This window comes from Camelus dromedarius, chromosome 14 (assembly GCF_036321535.1).
Source record: "Camelus dromedarius isolate mCamDro1 chromosome 14, mCamDro1.pat, whole genome shotgun sequence".
Classification (NCBI taxonomy): Eukaryota; Metazoa; Chordata; class Mammalia; order Artiodactyla; family Camelidae; genus Camelus; species Camelus dromedarius.
The window spans coordinates 54744938-54762796 of record NC_087449.1 but is presented as its reverse complement, the minus strand read 5'-3'; the positions used below and the strand labels follow the sequence as shown (position 1 = coordinate 54762796).

Below are 17859 nucleotides of genomic sequence, written 5' to 3'. Positions count from 1 at the left end.
TTTATATTACCCCCAGTTTTTCCCCCCCAGTCCTCTATCACACACTTAGCCTTTTATTTTTGGGGTCCTTTGTTAATAGACAAAAGCCTAGTGAAAGCCATTCCCCTGTCCCAGTTCCTCTCTCCTGAGTGGACTTTGGTCCAGAGGGAGGACTGGGCGTCCCCAGAGCCTGTGTAGTGCCTGCTGCACGTAGGGGTGGGAGTCCTGGGCTGCCTGTCCTGGGTGGGGGGAGCCTTGGCATGGAGACGGAGTGTTCAGGTTAGGCCTCCACCTCCGAGACCCTTCTCAGTGTTGTTTTGAGGTCCTATGCAGGTGCATCTCTTTCTCATTAAATTGTATTTATTAAGGGAAATTATTTGGAAAGGCCTAGAGTCTTTCCCCCTATCCTTTTTGCCTGGTCCCGCTTTTTTTTTTTTTTTTTTTTTGAGGCCCACTAGAGGGCACAGAATCTCAGTATTTTTACATTTTCCAGTTTCTAATTCAAAGCTTTAGGCTTTTTTCCTCCTCTATTTTTCCTTCTCTCCACTGGCATGGGGGCAAAACACAAACATGTGGCAGGGCTTTTTGTAGCCCTCCAAATACAACTTTACAGTTTTAAAAGCCAGCACTTTATTCTCTTATTCCCTGTGAATTGCTACTGCAAGTGAATGGTTTTAAAAGTTGTAATGGTATGTTGGAAATTGGCTTCGTTTTTGCCTTTAAAAGATAAGATCATGAGATTGGTAGAGCACAACAGTTTGCTATGTTTTGTAGAGAACTTTGCAGCTTGAAACTCTACATTTTGTCTTTAAGCCAGAATTTGGAGGGAAAAACCAGCTTAAGGAAAGTGAGCTGTAGCATCAGGATGGGGGAGAACCACAAGGGCACCCAGGCTTGGGAAGGAAGGATCTCACTTTCTAGTTGACACAGGGGCAAGACCAGAACTAGGAAGACTGTGTCAGCTTCCTTCGTGGCTGTTGAAGGGCACTGATCTAATAGGAGCCCGCTTGGTGTGACCCAGGTAGAAGTAGATACTATAGATCTGAGGTGCGCATCCTTAAGAAACCTGAGAAGCAGACTGAGGGCATGGTTAGTGTGGCAGCCCATGGAGCTTGACAGTTAGTCCCTTTGATAAGCTCACTCAAAGCCCAGAGTGTGGAGCCCACTGTTTTTAACCATCCTGGAGATCTCTAACTTAGATTGCAGAGCAACGCAGCAAGAAGTCTGTATGGCAAGAGCTGCACTGTTCAGTGTGTGTTGCTGTGCAGGGTGCCCGAGGGATGCAAGTATTGCTGTGTTTTAATTTGCTGTATTTTTGAATTGGGTAAAGTATTATTTCTCTTGATCACTTGTTTTACCATTCCACCCCCGTCCCCCAGCCTGTCCCCCAAGTCTGATGTTAGGAAGCCTCTTACTTAAAACCAGATGAGCATCTGGGTCAGCTGCCAGACATCTGTTGCCTAGAATAGCTTCCTCTAGGTGTCCACCACCTTGAATTTGTCTCTTATCTGTGTGTTCAAGTCTTTGCCATTGAAACAAGTTTTTCAGTTGTGTGTGATTTAATTTCCTTTACTAGGAGTCTTTAGGTAGGGAGGGAAGAAAAGACACATCCCAACATCACTACCCATTTTTGGTATATAAAGATTTTGGATCACCCCTGTTTGCACAGAGCCAGATCTTTCCCCTTCCCCCTCCAAGAGTGTCTGTTCTGCATCAGGGGTGTGACTTGGTGAGGAGAGTAAGGAGGGAAGAGGAGGAACTGAATTTCTAAGGGCCATCCTCTCCTGGGTTATTGAAATGGCCGCAGAGCGGACACAGGATGATGTTGAACCCTTGATCTCATTTGTGAAAACTTGTGCAATTTTTTTCCTCTGCTACACTACATACAAATCATCAAATTACAAATTAACTCTCTGATCTTTGGTGTAATGAGCAGTTTTAGGGGAAACTTTTTCTTTCCGGGAAGCAGGAGGGAAAGGAGCAAGGTACCATCTTGCTCTTTATTTGTATTTTGGTCCCAGAATGTAAATACAATTTTCTATGTTACTTTTTTGTGGTAACTACCAAGATGAATATTTTAATTAGATAAGTTATATGAAAAGACAGGAAAATTCCATGTCTAAATAAAAATAACAACAACAAAAAACACACCCATATGCTGTTATCTTTCTTCCTTTCTCTCTTATTGTGTCAGAGCATGGAAGTTGGTCACGATGTCTAATTCCTTGGGCTGGGCCATAAGGGATGTTGGATTTCTGTCTGTACTGTAGCACAGCAGAATGGGGAAAGGGGAGCTCGGAGGGAAGGAACCCAATGAGCAAAGCAAGGAAATGCAGACAAAAATGAGCACCTGGGGGGACCAAGCACTGTCCCTTGTGCACTTGTAACCCTGGGACTGAACTGTTACCCATTTCACAGTTAGAAGCTGAGGCTCAGAGAGGTGAAATAACCAAAGCTGCATAGCTAGGAAGTGGCAGAGGAAAGGATTTGAAACCCAGATTCTCTGACTGCAAAGTGTGTGCCACTCCACATTTCAGTCACTGGTGGGTGGGGAGGACCCAATTAGGTCTCCGTCTTAACACTGGCTTCCTAATGAGAGCATGAGGGACAGGCAGGCAGCAAGGTGGTGGCAGCAGCAGCTTAGTAAGACCCTGCTGTGCTGGCCCTGGCTGAGCTGCAGGTGCTTCAGCATTCGCTAGTGGAACCAAGGTTCCAGCCCCTGAGTACCAACAGGCTGTATCTGACAGATTTCAACCTCTTAAGGTAACATGGTTTTACTATCCCTTCTCTCCTAAAGAGGGCATTCCTGGTGAATGATCTGTACTTATTTTTCCCAAGTCTTTACTGGATCTAATTCTCACTATGCATGGAAGTTGTTAATTATGGAACATTATCTGATAGGTGACTACCCAGAGTCTGCAAGTTGTCCCTTTGTCCCTTACTAATTCAACATTTGCTGAGCCAGGACCTGTAGTAGACCCTAGGATACAGAGTAACACACAATCAAGTCTGGCGCTCACTCAGGTAAGAGTAACTGGCCTCACTGGTTACACACCTACCCTGTGCCAGGGACCACTGTCTCACAGATGAATGTTATCTCGATTATCACAATGACCCTACAAAGTAGGTTGTTATAACCTGCATTTAAAAAATGAGAAATCTGAAGCACAGAGAAATTAAGAATTTTCCCGAGGCCACACAGTGAGTGAGCTGTGGTGCTGTGTGTTGGTCTGACTCCCAAGCACATGTTCTTAGTCACATTTACCATCTCATACACACACATAGCTAATGTTAGGCTTCTGGAGCAAGGTCGACCTCCAACGCATTAAGATGCCCAGGCCAAGGCCCTAATCATTTCTAAGAATGATTTCTTCTCTCTGCTGCAGGTAACTGATGGCTAGAAGAATCAGCCCTCTGCCTGGCTTATCACCTTGGCGGATGTCCCTTTCACAGGGTTTCTCCCCTAGGGCTCCACATCCATTTGAGTGTCTCCCTGATTATTTGGCTAAATGGTGAAATAGGCAGTTTGTCCACATAGCTACTAGACTTCTCTTCCTGTGATACCTAGATTGTCTCAACTCTTTTCAGAAACTTTCAAGGAAAGGTCAAGCCATCAAAATCTTACACAGCTACACCTGTGTTTCACAAGCATAGAATCTCTGGGGTTGAGACCCCAGAGTGTGCATGTTAAAAAAAAAAAATTCTTCTTACAATGTACATTAAAGTTTGAGAGCAACTCCAGAATTTTCCACAGTTTAGAAGCTCTTCACAGCAGGTCCAAAGGTCAGGGCTGGGAGGCTTGCACACTCAGTCACACAGCAAATACTCGTGTCGCCCCCACTCTGTGTCACTGAATGACGAAGACGTCGCCCCCGCTTCACGGAGCTTTCACCTAGTCGGGGGGACAGTAATCAACTATCCAAATCATTGTTTAAAATACAGGTTTCTGGGCCCCACTGCAGAAACCTGAATAGATCAGAGGTAGGATCTGGAAATATGTACTTTCTTAAAGGCTTCCTGCAATGAGTTCGATGAGCAGCCTGGTTAGGAAATGCCCAGTGTGGTGGAAAAACAATGCATGAGCTTTGGAATGAGTCAGATCCAGGTTCAAATCCTGGCTCTACTACTCTTTAGCTTTGTGACATCGCTCTGAGCCTCAGTTTCTGCAGCTGTGAAATGGGAATAATGACAACCCACGGGAATTCTGGTAAGGATTCAGTGAGAGATTTGGGGCTCAATAAATTTTAGTGTCCTTCCTTCATTTCCTCTAAATGTAGAATGAAAAGGAAAGTTTTGTTTCCTATTGATGGGAATTAAAGCTTTAGAACACAAGCTAAGAACTATTCGGAGGCCAGTGAGTCCTTCCTCCAGCTTTCCTGTTTCTGGGCCCCTGTCTACTCATCTATTCTTTCAAGTCCCTTATACAATAGCCTCTAATGACCACCGAAAAGACAGATGATTCTAATTTCTTGTCTCAGGGGTCACAAACTCATAAATACCAGGAGTTTAGCGTATGACAATGGTAAGTCGTGGAAACAGAAGGGAAATGAGATTTATTTACACAGCTCCACCTGGTTGTTTCCAGGTGGAAGGCAGGCCCAGTGTTACCACATTTTCTGAGTTTTAAAGAAAAGACAAATCTAGACTTCTATGTAAAACTTCCCAGTTTTTAAAACCCTTTGCCACAACTATATGCAATATACCAGGAAACTATATGAAGTGTATAATTTTCCAGAAAAATATAACTTCCCAAAATTGACCCCTATAGAGATGGCAAATCTAAACAGACTAATTACCATAGAAGAAATAAAGCTGGAGAACTATAAGAGAACTCCAGGCCCAAGAAGGTTTCATAGGGGAATTCTTTCAATCTTAAAGGTCAGATACTACCAGTGCCACTCAAACTATTCCAAAAAAAAGCAAAAAGAAGAAGGAGGAGAAGGGGGAGGAGGAGGAGGAAGAGAAGGGGGAGGAGGAAGAAGAAGGAGGAGGAGAAGGAGGAAGAAGAAGGAGGAAGAAGAAGAAGGAAGGAGGAGGAAGATGAGGAGGAGGAGAAGAAGAAGAAGGAGAGGGAGAAGAAGGAGAAGATGGCCAATCTTATTTGTGAATATTGATGTAGCTATCCTAAATGTTAGCTGACTCTAACAGCAATATTAAAACAAAGAAATCATGCCTAAATGGGGTTCATTTAGGACTGTCAGAATAATCAGACTATTAGGATGGGTCAGGGCAGTAGTTCTCAACTGGAGGTGATTTTTGCCCCCAGTAAGACACTTGGCAAAAAATGTTAAACTTTCCACAATGCACAGACAGCCCTCCACAGCAAAAAGTTATCTGACCCAAAACGTCAATAGTGCCGAGGTTGAGGAACCCTGGACTTGGCTATGGTGCAGTAACAACTCCCAAATCTCAGTGGCTCGAAACAACAAAGGTTTCTCACTCACACTACATGTCTAATGAGTGTCTGTTAGAACTCTGCTTTATGTCCTCCTCACTCAGGGGCCCAGGCTGAGGGAGGCCTTCTAAGATTTTCAAGGCAAATTAAGAATATTGCACTGGACCCTAAGCTATGTCCAGAAGTGACATCCATTATTCCCATCATATTTCATTGGCTGCACTTAAATTCAAGGAGATAGGAAGTACATCCATCCATGTGCCTTGATGCAGAACTGGAAAATGTTGCTAACTCCTTTAGTTGGGACTCAAAGGTAATCTGCAAAGCTACCCAGCTTTGAATCCCAGACTTTCTAGCTTGAGCTAGGTCATAACCTGTGTCTTAATGTCGTCTTCCAAAAATGAAGAAAATAAACCAACTTTATAGAGCTATCACATAATGATTTAATCAGTTAAAATTTAGCATAGTGCCTGGCACATAAAAAGAGCTCAAGACATGTTAAGCCAGGATGTTGATGATGAATTAGGTGAAGTACTCAACGTGGAACTGGCATTTAGTAAAGGATTGTTGTTATTGTTGTCTGAGAAAAATGACTTATTCAAGGTAATCTAGCTGGTACCTGCAGCATGGTGGTTAAGAGCCTGAGCTCTGGGGTCTCAGATTGGCACCATAGTAAGTACCTAATAAATGTTAACTATTATTTGGAGAAGGTTCAGTGTGGTTAAGAGCACAGCCTCTGGAGGCCCACTACCTGGGTTCAAATCCTAGTTCCATTAACTAACAAGCTGTGTGTCCTTGGGCAAGTTACTTAGCATTTCTGCGCCCTGGTTTTCTCATTTGTAAAATAAAGATAATAATAGGACACCTGTAATTATGAGTATTGAAAAACAATATATTTTTAAATTGTATAAAAATTTTTAAATTAAAATAAAATTTAGAAAAAGCAATGTAAGTAAAGCCCTCAGGACAGTGCTTGGCACATTATTAGTGCCATATGGCTGTTAGTTATTATTATTATGATACTCTTGGTTTGCCACAAGGAAGCATTCAAAAGTAACAGAAAAACAGCTGTTTCTCCCAGCCTAATTGAGACAGGAGAGAAGGGAAGATGGATACAAATTCAGCAGTCCTTGTGCTACAGAAACCTTTGCAGATGGAGCCCAAAGTAGGAGAAAAAAAAATAGAAGCTTTTCCTACCTGCCCCAGGATATTCCTAGAAGTCAGTGAGAATTCCCATTTGTCCTCAGACATCCCTGCAACGTAGGACTGCAAGAGAAGGGACAGGCAGAGTAAGCAGAGCCAAAAGGCGTTCAGAGCTTCCCTGCGACAGCTGGTTTCTTCCAAATCCAATCCTGTTAGTAGCTGCAGTTTCCCATTCAACCAGACGAGGGCGTTGAGCTGAAAGTCTGGTTGGCAATGAGTGAAAAAACGCTATTTAACCTTTTCCTACCCACCAGATGTTGCTGCAAACCTTAAACCCCAAAACTTAAAAGCTTTAAACAACAACATTTATTTCTTGTGATTCTGTAGATCACCTGGGCAGTTCTTTTCAGGGCAAGTTGGCTTGGCTGATTAGTTTGCATTATTTCATATCACCCTCATAATAAAGCCTACAAAGTAGGTATTCTTATTATTCTCATTTTATATGTGACAAATCTGAGGCTTAGAGAAGGTAAGTGACTTACCCAGCAGGCTATACCTAATATTTGCAGGACTAGGGCAAGAGTATAAATGGAGGTGCATTTAAGAAGTTACAAAGGAAGCGAATGAGCAGTTGAATAAAATACAGCCTATTCTGCTACCTTGACAAATAAACCTCCACAATGACCTGGAAGGCCATATGCAGATATCTGAGCCCCATGGAACTCTGCACTAGAAGGTGATGGAATTGGGGAGAGCAGGACAGTAGCCCCACTCCCCTTCTCTTTATAGTCCTAAATACGTTTCCCTGCAAGGGGCCTTGTGCACATGTGTGCAGGTGTCTGAACCTGTACGCTCGTGTTCTGTTCTAGGGCTTCTAAATTGAAAAGGTCCATCAGGTATCCAACACAATGAATGATTAACGAGCCACAGCACATTTCAGTACACAGGGAACCAAAAGAAGATCTTAAAAGCCTCCAGAAAGAGAATGGGGAGAACCTACACCAGAGTCAGGAATAAGAATGGCAAAGCTAGAAGAAACCAGAATAGCTTCAAAATTCTGAGAGAATTCTATCCTCATCCAAATCACCATTTAAATGTACGAGAAGAATAAAGACATTTTCAGTGGTCACTTAACATGTATGGTAGTGTGGTAACCACCTCCAAGGGGCCTCTAATGAGTTCTTCCTCTTGGTACCCACACCCTTATGCTCTTCTCTCTCACACTGATTATGGCTGACCTTTGGTATCATGGAATATTGCAGAACTGACAGTATATGATTTATAAGGCAGGGTCATAAAACATTCTGGTTTCTACTTTGCTCTCTCTTGGATCACTTGCTCTGGTGAAAGCCAGCCACCATGTCATGAGGACAATCAAGCAGTTGGATGGAGCGGTCAATATGGCGAGGAACTGAGGTCTCTTGCCAACAGCCTGCACCAACTGGCCAGCTACACAAGTGTACCATTTTGGAAGTGGATCCTCCAACCACTAGTCAAGCCTTCAGAAGACTTGAAGCTCCTGAGAGAGCCAAGCCAGAGCCACGTAGCTAAGCCACTCCCAAATTCGTGACTAACAGAAATTGTGAGATAAATGTTAATTGTAGTTTTAACCAGTGAAGTTTGGGAGTAATTTGTTACACAACAGAAGATAACTAATACTGGGGGAAAGGGGACAGTGGGGAGTCACGATGTTTCGTAGTTCTTCCAATTAAAAGGTGGAGTCTATCTCTTCACTCTTGAATTTGGATTTGGCCAGTGAAACTTGATTTGGTTGATGGGATATTAACAAAAACTACAGAAGCTTGTGCAATAGAGTCTTCCCTCTTGTGCTCCTGGAAGTCAACAATTGCCACAGTGTGACTGAGCTCAGGCAGCCTGCTGGAGACATGTGGCCATCAGCTCAGCTGACATCTAATTATCCACTAGACAGGTGGGTGGGGCCATTGCAAACTAATCAGCCAAGCCAACTTGCCCTGAAAAGAACTGCCCAGGTGATCTACAGAATCACAAGAAATAAATGCTGTTGTTTAAAGCTTTTAAGTTTTGGGGTAATTTGTTACACAGTATAAGCTAATGGATATAACATATTTATTTCACGTATAACTTTTGTTTCAGGAAACTATAGGATGTGCTCAAAGCCTAGTTACTTCCTAAACATATCTGATCTTGGGCAAATTAATTCACCTCTTTCAGCCTCAATTTTCCTTATCTTCAAATTGGAGATAACATTGGGTAACACTTCCTATTTCTTAAAGGTCATGTGACAAATAATTGAGATGAACTACATGAGCTACATATGTGCTTAGCACAAAGCGTGGCACACGGTGCTCAGTAAATCAGTAAAAGATGACAGTGATGTATGTAAATGACAGGAAAGAATCCAAAAATAAGTAGAAGTCATGGGTAAGGCCTGGGTTAGGCCTGCAGTGAGACATGGTCTTTCCAAAGAAAGGCTATTGGATGTATCATTCAATAAACAAATATTTACTAAGCATTTACCACGTGCCAGGCCCTCTGCCTGAAACTGCGATGTGAAAACAGGAAATCAGTCATGACACTGAACTATTTGAACTAGAACCAAGCTTGCCTATTTCACAAAGAATTGAACTAGGACATCAGAATGTTTCTGAATGGAACTTGAACAGATGGATATTTTAGTTTGCAGCCCTCCATCTTGTCTGGATACTCCAGAGCCAGAAGTGAAGGGCAGAGGATATCCAAAGTATTCCTTAACTCTCTACATCCTGTCTTTTCCTGTCTCCACCAATTTGTAAGGAAGCATTCTATCCTGAAACCAAAATCATTTCAACTCTAAACAGGGGCTTTCCATTTTTTTTGACCTCAACCCACAAGATGAAAAACATTTTAAATTGCACCTGAGTACACAAACCAAAGCTGAAATGAAAGTACCATAAATTGAGACTTAAAAATGTGTGACACATTCTGAATTTTTTTATTCTATTCTGTTGAATTTTGTAAAGCTGGTCACAATCCTCTAAATGGATTTTAAGACCTATTAATGGGTCACAACCAGCTGTTTGAAAAAACTGCTCTGAAATATCACATGAGGAGGGGATGTAAAGATCATCTTGTCCAATCCTTTTACTTCACAGGGGGTAAACTGAGACTCAGAGAGGTTAAATCACTTGCCCAAGACCGCACAGCTAGTAAGTGGCAGTGCTTGGATCTGAATCAAGATCTGACTCAACTACTGAATTCTTACCATGTGTTAGCTACTGTGCTAAGTTCTTGACATGCATTATTTCATTTAATACTCACTGTGATCCTATGAAACAGACACTACTATTCCCACTTGGCAGACGAGGAACGAAGTCTCAGGATGGGGAACATGACTAATTCGGGGTGTCCACCGTCAACAACAGACCCAGGACTTGTCTCCAGATTCGGCTGTCCATAAAGCCCGGGGTCTCGACCGCTAAGCCCACTGTGAAGAAAGTGGTTATGAAAATGGGTTTGTGAGCTCTAAGCGCCTAAGCGTGCACATGTGAGCAGTGACAACGTTGTGCTCCCCACTCCTCAGGGCATTATCACTGCGCCACCAGCTCCCAAAAGCCATTGGTGGTAAACGAGAGTAGACTTTAGCCTGAGGGGGAGGAGGATTCAAGACCCAGTCCCACCATTTACTCAGAACACCAGCTTAACCTCTCTGCTCTTCAGTTTCAACATCTGTGAAGCTGGGAAAGCGACAGCATCCGACTCCAGGACTGAAAGAGTCAACGTTCATTCCCTGCCTTCTGGAAGCGCAGGTCAAACTGCAGCCCTTCTCCAAGCCCCGCCCCGCTACTTTTCCACAAGCGCATGCGCCGCACAGGGGCGCCTTTTACGACGCGGCGGCCGCGGCGCACTTGGCGGCCGGAGCGAAACCAGCTAGACGCGGGCGGCGGCGGCGGCGGCGGCAGGGCTGAGGGGACGCGCGGGCGGCGGCGTCGCCATGTCGCACGGCCACAGCCACGGCGGGGGCGGCTGCCGCTGCGCCGCCGAACGGGAGGAGCCGCCGGAGCAGCGCGGCCTGGCCTACGGCCTGTACCTGCGCATCGACCTGGAGCGGCTGCAGTGTCTCAACGAGAGCCGCGAGGGCAGCGGCCGCGGCGTCTTCAAGCCGTGGGAGGAGCGGACCGACCGCTCCAAGGTGGGCCTTTTGGGGCCAGGGGCGGGCGGGTGAGGCGGGGACTCGCATGAGGCCTCAGGCCTCCCGTCTGCTCTGTCAGCCTCATTCTCCAAGTTAAAAATAACCACGGCGCGATTGCCAAGCGCTTTCCCGTGCCCGTCTCCTGCCAGCCTTTTGAGAGGCGGACAGGGTCGAGTGTCCCCATTTTGCAGATAGACGAACTGAGGCCCAGAAACGGAAAGGGGCGTTTTGGCTTTACGCGGCCAACGTTCAGTTCCAGGGCTGCTGAGGGTAGTGAGGAAGGATGGCCAGGAGGGCGTTTCCCTTACCGTTTGGCCACTAGTCCCAATGGCTGCCTGATCACTTATCACCTGGTGAAGACCAAAGACCAGAGACTTCCAGCCCAGGGAGATGAAGCACTTTACCCTATCTAGAACATCTACCATTGTGGGGTCACAGAGCCATTTGAAAGCTGTGGACCGAATAGGCACAAATCTTTGCATACAATTTCAGGAGGCTAGTCGGCCCTGGAAGTTAATAAGTGCTGGAAAACCGAGGGAGGTTGACTGTTTATTTGCATTGCACTCCAGTTGTAGAACAGGGTGGAAGATGCCTGAAATTATAGGCTCTCAGCAAATATTTGTTGCTTTCTTCTCCCCCACCCCCCATCCCCTCCAGTTTGTTGAAAGTGATGCAGATGAAGAGCTTCTGTTTAATATTCCGTAAGTATCTCCTTGGTGCTTGCCTCAGGCTAATAGATACCCAGTCACATTATCAGGATTCATTCTTTGGTTGTGTCAAGAGCACACATCTGTTTCTAGAAATTGAGTAAATTACTGTGGTGGGTGTGAGGAGGAAAGCATCCTAGCTTTCTTGATGCAGACTGAAGAAGGATGTATTTGTCAAAAGATAACTGAGAAGTTGAGGTAAATTTCTTAGAACTGCAGAATGCCAGAGGCAGACAGGATTGTAGAAATTATCTAGTACCAGTCTGACACATGAGTAAACTGAAGCCCAAAAAGGGAAAGGGTCTTGCCCAGGGTCACACAGCTCAGCAGAGATTCAAACCCAGGTTGACACCTCTCTTTTTTCCATTCTGGCAGATTTACAGGCAATGTCAAGCTCAAAGGCATCATTATAATGGGAGAAGATGATGACTCACACCCCTCTGAGATGAGACTGTAAGTGGCAAGGGTTTAGGCCCTCAAGAATCCCCTATTTCTTTTTCTCTTTAGTAGCACTTTAATCCAGAATAATACAGTTTTTTTCTTTGTACTGGGTTAACTGTTGCCTCCTTCTCTTAAGGAAAAATCTTGTGCTTGTTCTGTGTCAGAATTCACTTAACTCTTCCTGAATTGACATTTTTAGATTAAGCATCTTTAGGGCCAACAACTTGTCTCTCTTCAAAGTGCTTGCTATGGCACCATTCATTCCAAGAGCATCCTATAAATGCCAATTTGTTGATGACTTTGCAGTTTTCTTAATAATCCAGCCACAGATCCCAAATGATCTTTATGGATTCTACTCTTGGGGTTAGCTTCAAAATTTTCCCTTGCAGTTTCAGATAGTTATGATCTTTCTTTTTGTTTTGTTGAGATGGAATTACTCCATCTGAGTTTGCCTGGCCTTTAGTTAGCAAAGTTCTATATACCTCTTTTGACACTGAATCTGTTGACACCAGAGCTAGTAGTCCCTTTTTGACAACTTGCCTTTTTACAGCATAGCTTTTCTAAAAGAAGGGGAAATTGATTTTGAGTGCTAGAGAAACAAATATCAAAAGAACCTTACATAAAAAAAATTTCTTGTGAAGACATACAGATGGCCAATAGGCACATGAAAAGATGCTCAACATCGCAAATTATTAGAGAAATGCAAATCAGAACTACAATGAGGCATTACCTCACACTGGTCAAATGGCCATCATTAAAAAGTACACAACAATAAATGCTGGAGAGAGTGTGGAGAAGAGGGAACCTTCCTGTACTGTTGGTGGGAATGTAATTTGGTGCAGCCACTATGGAAAACATGAGATCCTCAAAAAACTAAAAATAGAGTTACCAGCAATCCCATACCTGGGTGTATATCTGGGAAAAAAAACTCTTAATTTGAAAAGATACATGTACCTCCATGTTCATAGTAGCCAAGGCATGGAAGCAACCTAAATGTCCATCAACAGATGGTTGAATAAAGATGTGTGTGTGTGTGTGTGTATACACATACACAATGCAATACTACTCAGCCATAAAAAAGAATGAAATAATGCTATTTGCAGCAACACGGATGGACCTAGAGATTATCAAACTAAGTGAAATACAAAGACAGAGAAAAACGAATATCATATGATATTACTTATATGTGGAATCTAAAAAATGATAAAAATGAACTTATTTACAAAACAGACTCACAGACATGAAAAACAAACTTGTGGTTACTAAAGGGGAAAGTGGGGAGAGGGATAAATTAAGAGTTTGGGACTAGCAGATACAAACTACTGTATATAAAATAGATAAACAACCAGGTCCTACTGTATAGCACAAGGAACTGTATTCAACATCTTGTAATAACTTATAATGAAAAAGAAGATATGCATAATTGAATCACTGTGCTGTACACTGGAGACTAACACAACATTGTAAATCAATTATACTTCAATAAAAAAATTTTTTTCTTACAAAAATTTGATCAACTGAAATGAGAGATTTAAGAAATGGACATTATTTTTGAATGTTAGAAACATGAATTTGAAAGCAAATTCACATATTTAATCATTTTAAAGAAACAGTACGTTTGAGTCGATGCTTTTGGAGATTTATTTACTTGGGAGATGGATTGGCTGGAGAAGACTAGATATCCATGTTGCATTGTGGTTAAGAGCAGGCTCTGGAATAAACTGCTCAGGTTCAAATTCTGGCTGTACTATTTGCTAGCTGCATGACTTTGGGCATTACTTCTCTATATCTTAATTTTTTCATTTGTAAAATGGCAATAATAATAGTCTGGACCTCTTAAGATTGTGGAGAGAAATGAACTATAACATGTAAAGAATGTAGAATAAACCTGGAACATAGTAAGTGCCTAGTTGTCGAAAAGCAGGTGCAAATACTTACATAGCCCTGAGTTCTAAGCCCTTTGCATATGTTATACTTTATTGAATCTAAGATGTCATTGATTGTAAAATGCACCATTAATAAAGAAAAAAATAGTGCCTGTTCAACTATGACGTGTCATTGACACATCCAGAAAAGTTAAATTGAGACTTAAATCTATGAAATTTGAACACAGACTAGGTGTTAGATGATATTAAAGAATCACTGTTAATTGTTAATAGTATCTTAGGTGTTTTTGTTTTTTCTAAGAAGTCCTTACTCTGTAGATATATATGCGGAAGTATTTATGAGTGAAATGATATGAGTGAAATGATTTATGAATGAAATGATGAGTTTGATATGGGATTGCTTTAAAATATCAAGCACAAACAAAATGGGCCTGATAGGCAAATTGGCATAGTGTTGATTATTGAAGCTGAGTAGTAAGTATATGGAGATTCATTATATTTTCCTCTCTAGTTTTGTATGTTTGAAATTTTCTGTAGTAAAATTTTTTAACATATCTGTCTCTTAGAGTTGACTTAATTTAATGTCTACATCATCTATGTGGGATATGTACTATTACTATCCCCATGTTACAGACGAGGAACTAAGAGACAGAGAGGTTAAATCACTTGCCCAAAATCACACAGCTGTTAAGTAACAGAGCAAGGTTTTAAGCCTGGGAAGTCTGGCCCCAGAGACACTGCTTTTAACTACAGTGTTAAACTGCCTCTCATAATGCTGCTCATAAATGTTCACTGCTGTTGTTATTATTCTGTGCATCATTCTTAAAATCACTTTGAAGCAAACATTTGCCTTCTTAAATTACATGCCTTTTACTGCAGCTAATGCCTAGGCCCCTCCCATGTGGGTGTGTTAATAAAACATGCTAGAGTTTGGGGAATGTGGCTCGGTCCTTCAGAGTCTGTGAGTTATGAAGGAGACAGCTGTTTCTTAGATACGTTGTTGAAAATTTTTTTCTTCACTAGCAGTTTTACTTGATTTTCCAGATCTCATTGTAAGCTTGCAGACTTTTGTGCTCTTTTCAGAATGGAAATCCCCAAATTGTATTTTTTAAGAATTGTACAATGACTCAGTATATAGGGTAATTTTGAACACAAAAAATGCTTTAGCATTGGGTTACCTGATCTTATCTCTTAACTGTTTAATATGTTTATGCCAAAGTATTTTTTCCCCATGAGTAAGCTGTTTTATTTAACCTCCTCAGCTTGGTCTGAATGTGCTGAGTTGCTTATTTTCTCCATGCATTTGCTGCATGTGACCTAGTTTGAGCTATCTCTTTGTGTATTGCTTCTCATGTGATCTTAACCCACTCAGAAATGCCATTGGCTTATGTTGCAGTTCTCAGCTCTTTTCTTGTTGAATTAAAGATATTTGTGTATAAATGCCAGTAAAATGCCATTTCCAAAAGGTGATCTTCTTTTGACAGAACTGAGGAGAGAGTTGAGGCATCAGTAGAAAGTTTTGAGAAATTGAAAAATGTGATAGCGCACATTTAAAATTTTTTGTTCCCTTTCCTTTCTCAGATACAAGAACATTCCACAGATGTCCTTTGATGATACAGACAGGGAGCCAGATCAGACCTTTAGTCTGAACCGGGATCTTACAGGAGAATTAGAGTATGCTACGAAGTAAGCATTTGACCTCTCTTCCACTCTCTGGCTTTTTCCAAGAATAGCAGGCACTCCCTCATTTGCAGTGAGCTTCTGTTAATTAGCACTTACTGGGCTTCCAGTTTGTTTTTGGCCCATCTCCTGCTCTCTTAGCATCAGAAACAAGTTAAAACAGTGGAGGAGGCTTGATCCTAGGCTTGGTCAAATTTTGGCAGAGATGGAGTGCAAGCCACAGACTTGTTAACCTGTAAGCAGTTGGCAGATGGAATGAGCTCATAGGATGGCCTTAGGAAAGATAATTTCAGAATTCCTCTTTGCATAGTGGGCTTGCAGCAGGCCAAGTTACACGTGACCACCTTATCTCCTCACTAGTTATTTTTCCTACTGAGCTTGCTTTTGAATTCCTGCGTGGTAATATAGCATTTCTCAGTCCTATCTCTTGAGGGCAGGGGCATTGTTGATTTCTTTTTCTGTCCCTGTTGCCTTGGGCAGAATCTGGCAGATGCTTAGTAAATGTTCACTGTATTAATTGCTTGTCCAGAGAAGAAGAATGAGACATAAGACCTCAAGAGTGTCCTCTGACATTTGCCTGGGTTTTACAACAAGTTGGAGCTGGAATTGTCATTTTTGACATGGTGGTGAGCTTCTCATTGAATTCTGATTGTTGTCTTCTCTCCCCACTCTTCATCCTCTAGAATTTCTCGTTTTTCAAATGTCTATCATCTCTCAATTCATATTTCAAAAAACTTTGGAGCTGATACCACGAAGGTCTTTTATATTGGCCTGAGAGGAGAATGGACTGAGGTAAGATGGGGTTGGAAATGTTGCCCCCTCCAGTGTAGGTACATGTGTATGTATATAGCTGCATGCTGTGGTTGTTGGAGGTTGGAGTTTAAGGAAAGGAAAAAGGGCCAGTAAGACACTGACTGCTCCCAGTCTCTCTATAATTTTTCTTGGTTTCATCACTGTAAACTGTCTGTTTCATTTGACAAGTATTAGGAATTTTAAGGGGGTTGATATCAATTCAGTTTTTCACCTTGAAATTCTTTCCTTCATTCAACATTGTTGATAACCTTTCTTGTTCCAGGCACCAGAGATAGATGATAAACGAGATAGACAAGGGGGGTGTATAACTCAAGTGGTAGAGCGCATGCTTAGCATGTACGAGGCCCTAGGTTCAATCCCCAGTACCACCTCTAAAAATAAATAATAAAGCCTAATTACCTTAAAAAAAAAAGAAAAAAAAAGAAAAAAGATAGACAAGGTCTTCTGATAGTGCCTCCATTGTAGTAGCAGAATGAATCTTCTCAGTTATGGGATGAATCATTGACTTGATCTTGTCCAGGCTTCTCAGGATAAAAAGTATCAGAACGGAGAAGAGATTAGATGACAATTTCTAGAAATGAACCTGAATTAGGACTACTCCTTTGTGTGGCCTGGGAAATGGCCAGCTGACCCAGCCTCTCCATTTTCTTGCAGCTTCGCCGACATGAGGTGACCATCTGCAATTATGAAGCGTCAGCCAACCCAGCCGACCACAGGGTCCATCAGGTTACCCCACAGACACACTTCATTTCCTAAGGGCTGGCCAAGGCTCCCACAGAAGCTTTGTGTCAGTGAAGATGTACGACATCCTGTTGGGAAGGACAAAGAGAGATGGGGCTCCAGAGAGAGTTGGCTGCCACAGCCTCTGCCAAGCTTGTCTTTGCGGCTTGCTGCAGAAACCTGGCCCATGGAAGACACCACGCCACTGGAAAGGGTTGTGCTGGTGCTGAGGGACAATCGTGGTTCTCTGGGGTCCTGCAGAAACTGGGTCTTGGGCTGGTCAGCATCTGGCAGTCATGGATAATGCTCGCCTTTCCAGTTAATGTGGCCATAGGATCCCAAGTGTCTTGTTGCTTTGTGGCAGGATTTTTGTGTGATTTGTGTTTTTTTTTTTTAAATAGAAACTATTCCTGGGCTGCCGTAAACTTTCTGAAGTCTCAGCATTGTGTTTGTACTAACCATCAGGAGGGTCTCCAACTAGAAATACTTGTCCCTGCTTGCTCCTTCTCCCTGTCATCATTCAGCATTCTTGTCAGGTTGCCTAGCTTGGAGTTGTCTGTCATGCACTAGTGTCCCATGGTTACGGCTAGAAGAGCAGGAATCTCCTAATGATGGTTAACAGCTTGAGGAGAAGGTCTTTTTTTTTCTACAGTCCAGGTAAGCAGTCTGAGGAGAGCATGGGCTTCATGTCTGTGTTTGTGGGTATCCTGCTCGGGGTAAAATTGGGACTTAGGTAAGATTCCCCTTGGGACATCCTTAATGTTTATTAGCTTCTAACTAGTGTTGTAAGCCCAGTGGCAGAATTTGAAGATCTCAGTTCTTCCATTCATGGCTTTTTAATTCACTGTGACTAATAAGCTTCCTAATAAATCCTTGCCAGACTTAACGTTTGTATATTCTTTTGAGTTCTTGGTAGTACTTATGAAACTTCTACTTTACTGGGAA

At 42.5% G+C, this 17859-nt stretch overlaps 1 protein-coding gene and 1 long non-coding RNA gene across 4 annotated transcripts; one reads left to right on the top strand and one right to left on the bottom strand.

Moving 5' to 3' along the window:
• Positions 1-2121: 2121 nt before the first annotated feature.
• Positions 2122-10304, bottom strand: LOC105097293 (uncharacterized). Of its 3 annotated transcripts, none has more exons than XR_837913.3 (4): positions 10156-10304; positions 9797-9962; positions 6572-6640; positions 2122-3871 (listed from the first exon to the last, which is right to left on the bottom strand). It is a non-coding gene; the product is annotated as an uncharacterized LOC105097293 (long non-coding RNA). The 3 variants fall into 3 exon arrangements; XR_004140640.2 differs by having other exon boundaries at positions 10181-10304; XR_010383934.1 differs by having other exon boundaries at positions 9797-10304.
• Positions 10305-10359: 55 nt separating this feature from the next.
• Positions 10360-17800, top strand: PITHD1 (PITH domain containing 1). Its single transcript, XM_064493935.1, has 6 exons — positions 10360-10667; positions 11325-11368; positions 11750-11827; positions 15283-15387; positions 16065-16173; positions 16849-17800. The coding sequence occupies exons 1-6, from the start codon at positions 10470-10472 to the stop codon at positions 16948-16950; spliced, it is 636 nt and encodes a 211-aa protein (XP_064350005.1). The 5' UTR covers positions 10360-10469; the 3' UTR covers positions 16951-17800.
• The last annotated feature ends 59 nt before the right edge of the window (positions 17801-17859 follow it).

Bases quoted from the DNA above. Each gene is read 5' to 3' on its own strand.
- PITHD1 (XM_064493935.1), top strand. From the start codon at position 10,470: ATGTCGCACGGCCACAGCCACGGCGGGGGCGGCTGCCGCTGCGCCGCC. The intron at 11,369-11,749 runs GTAAGTATCTCC...CCATTCTGGCAG, and splicing joins GAGCTTCTGTTTAATATTCC to ATTTACAGGCAATGTCAAGC. The intron at 15,388-16,064 runs GTAAGCATTTGA...TTCATCCTCTAG, and splicing joins GAATTAGAGTATGCTACGAA to AATTTCTCGTTTTTCAAATG.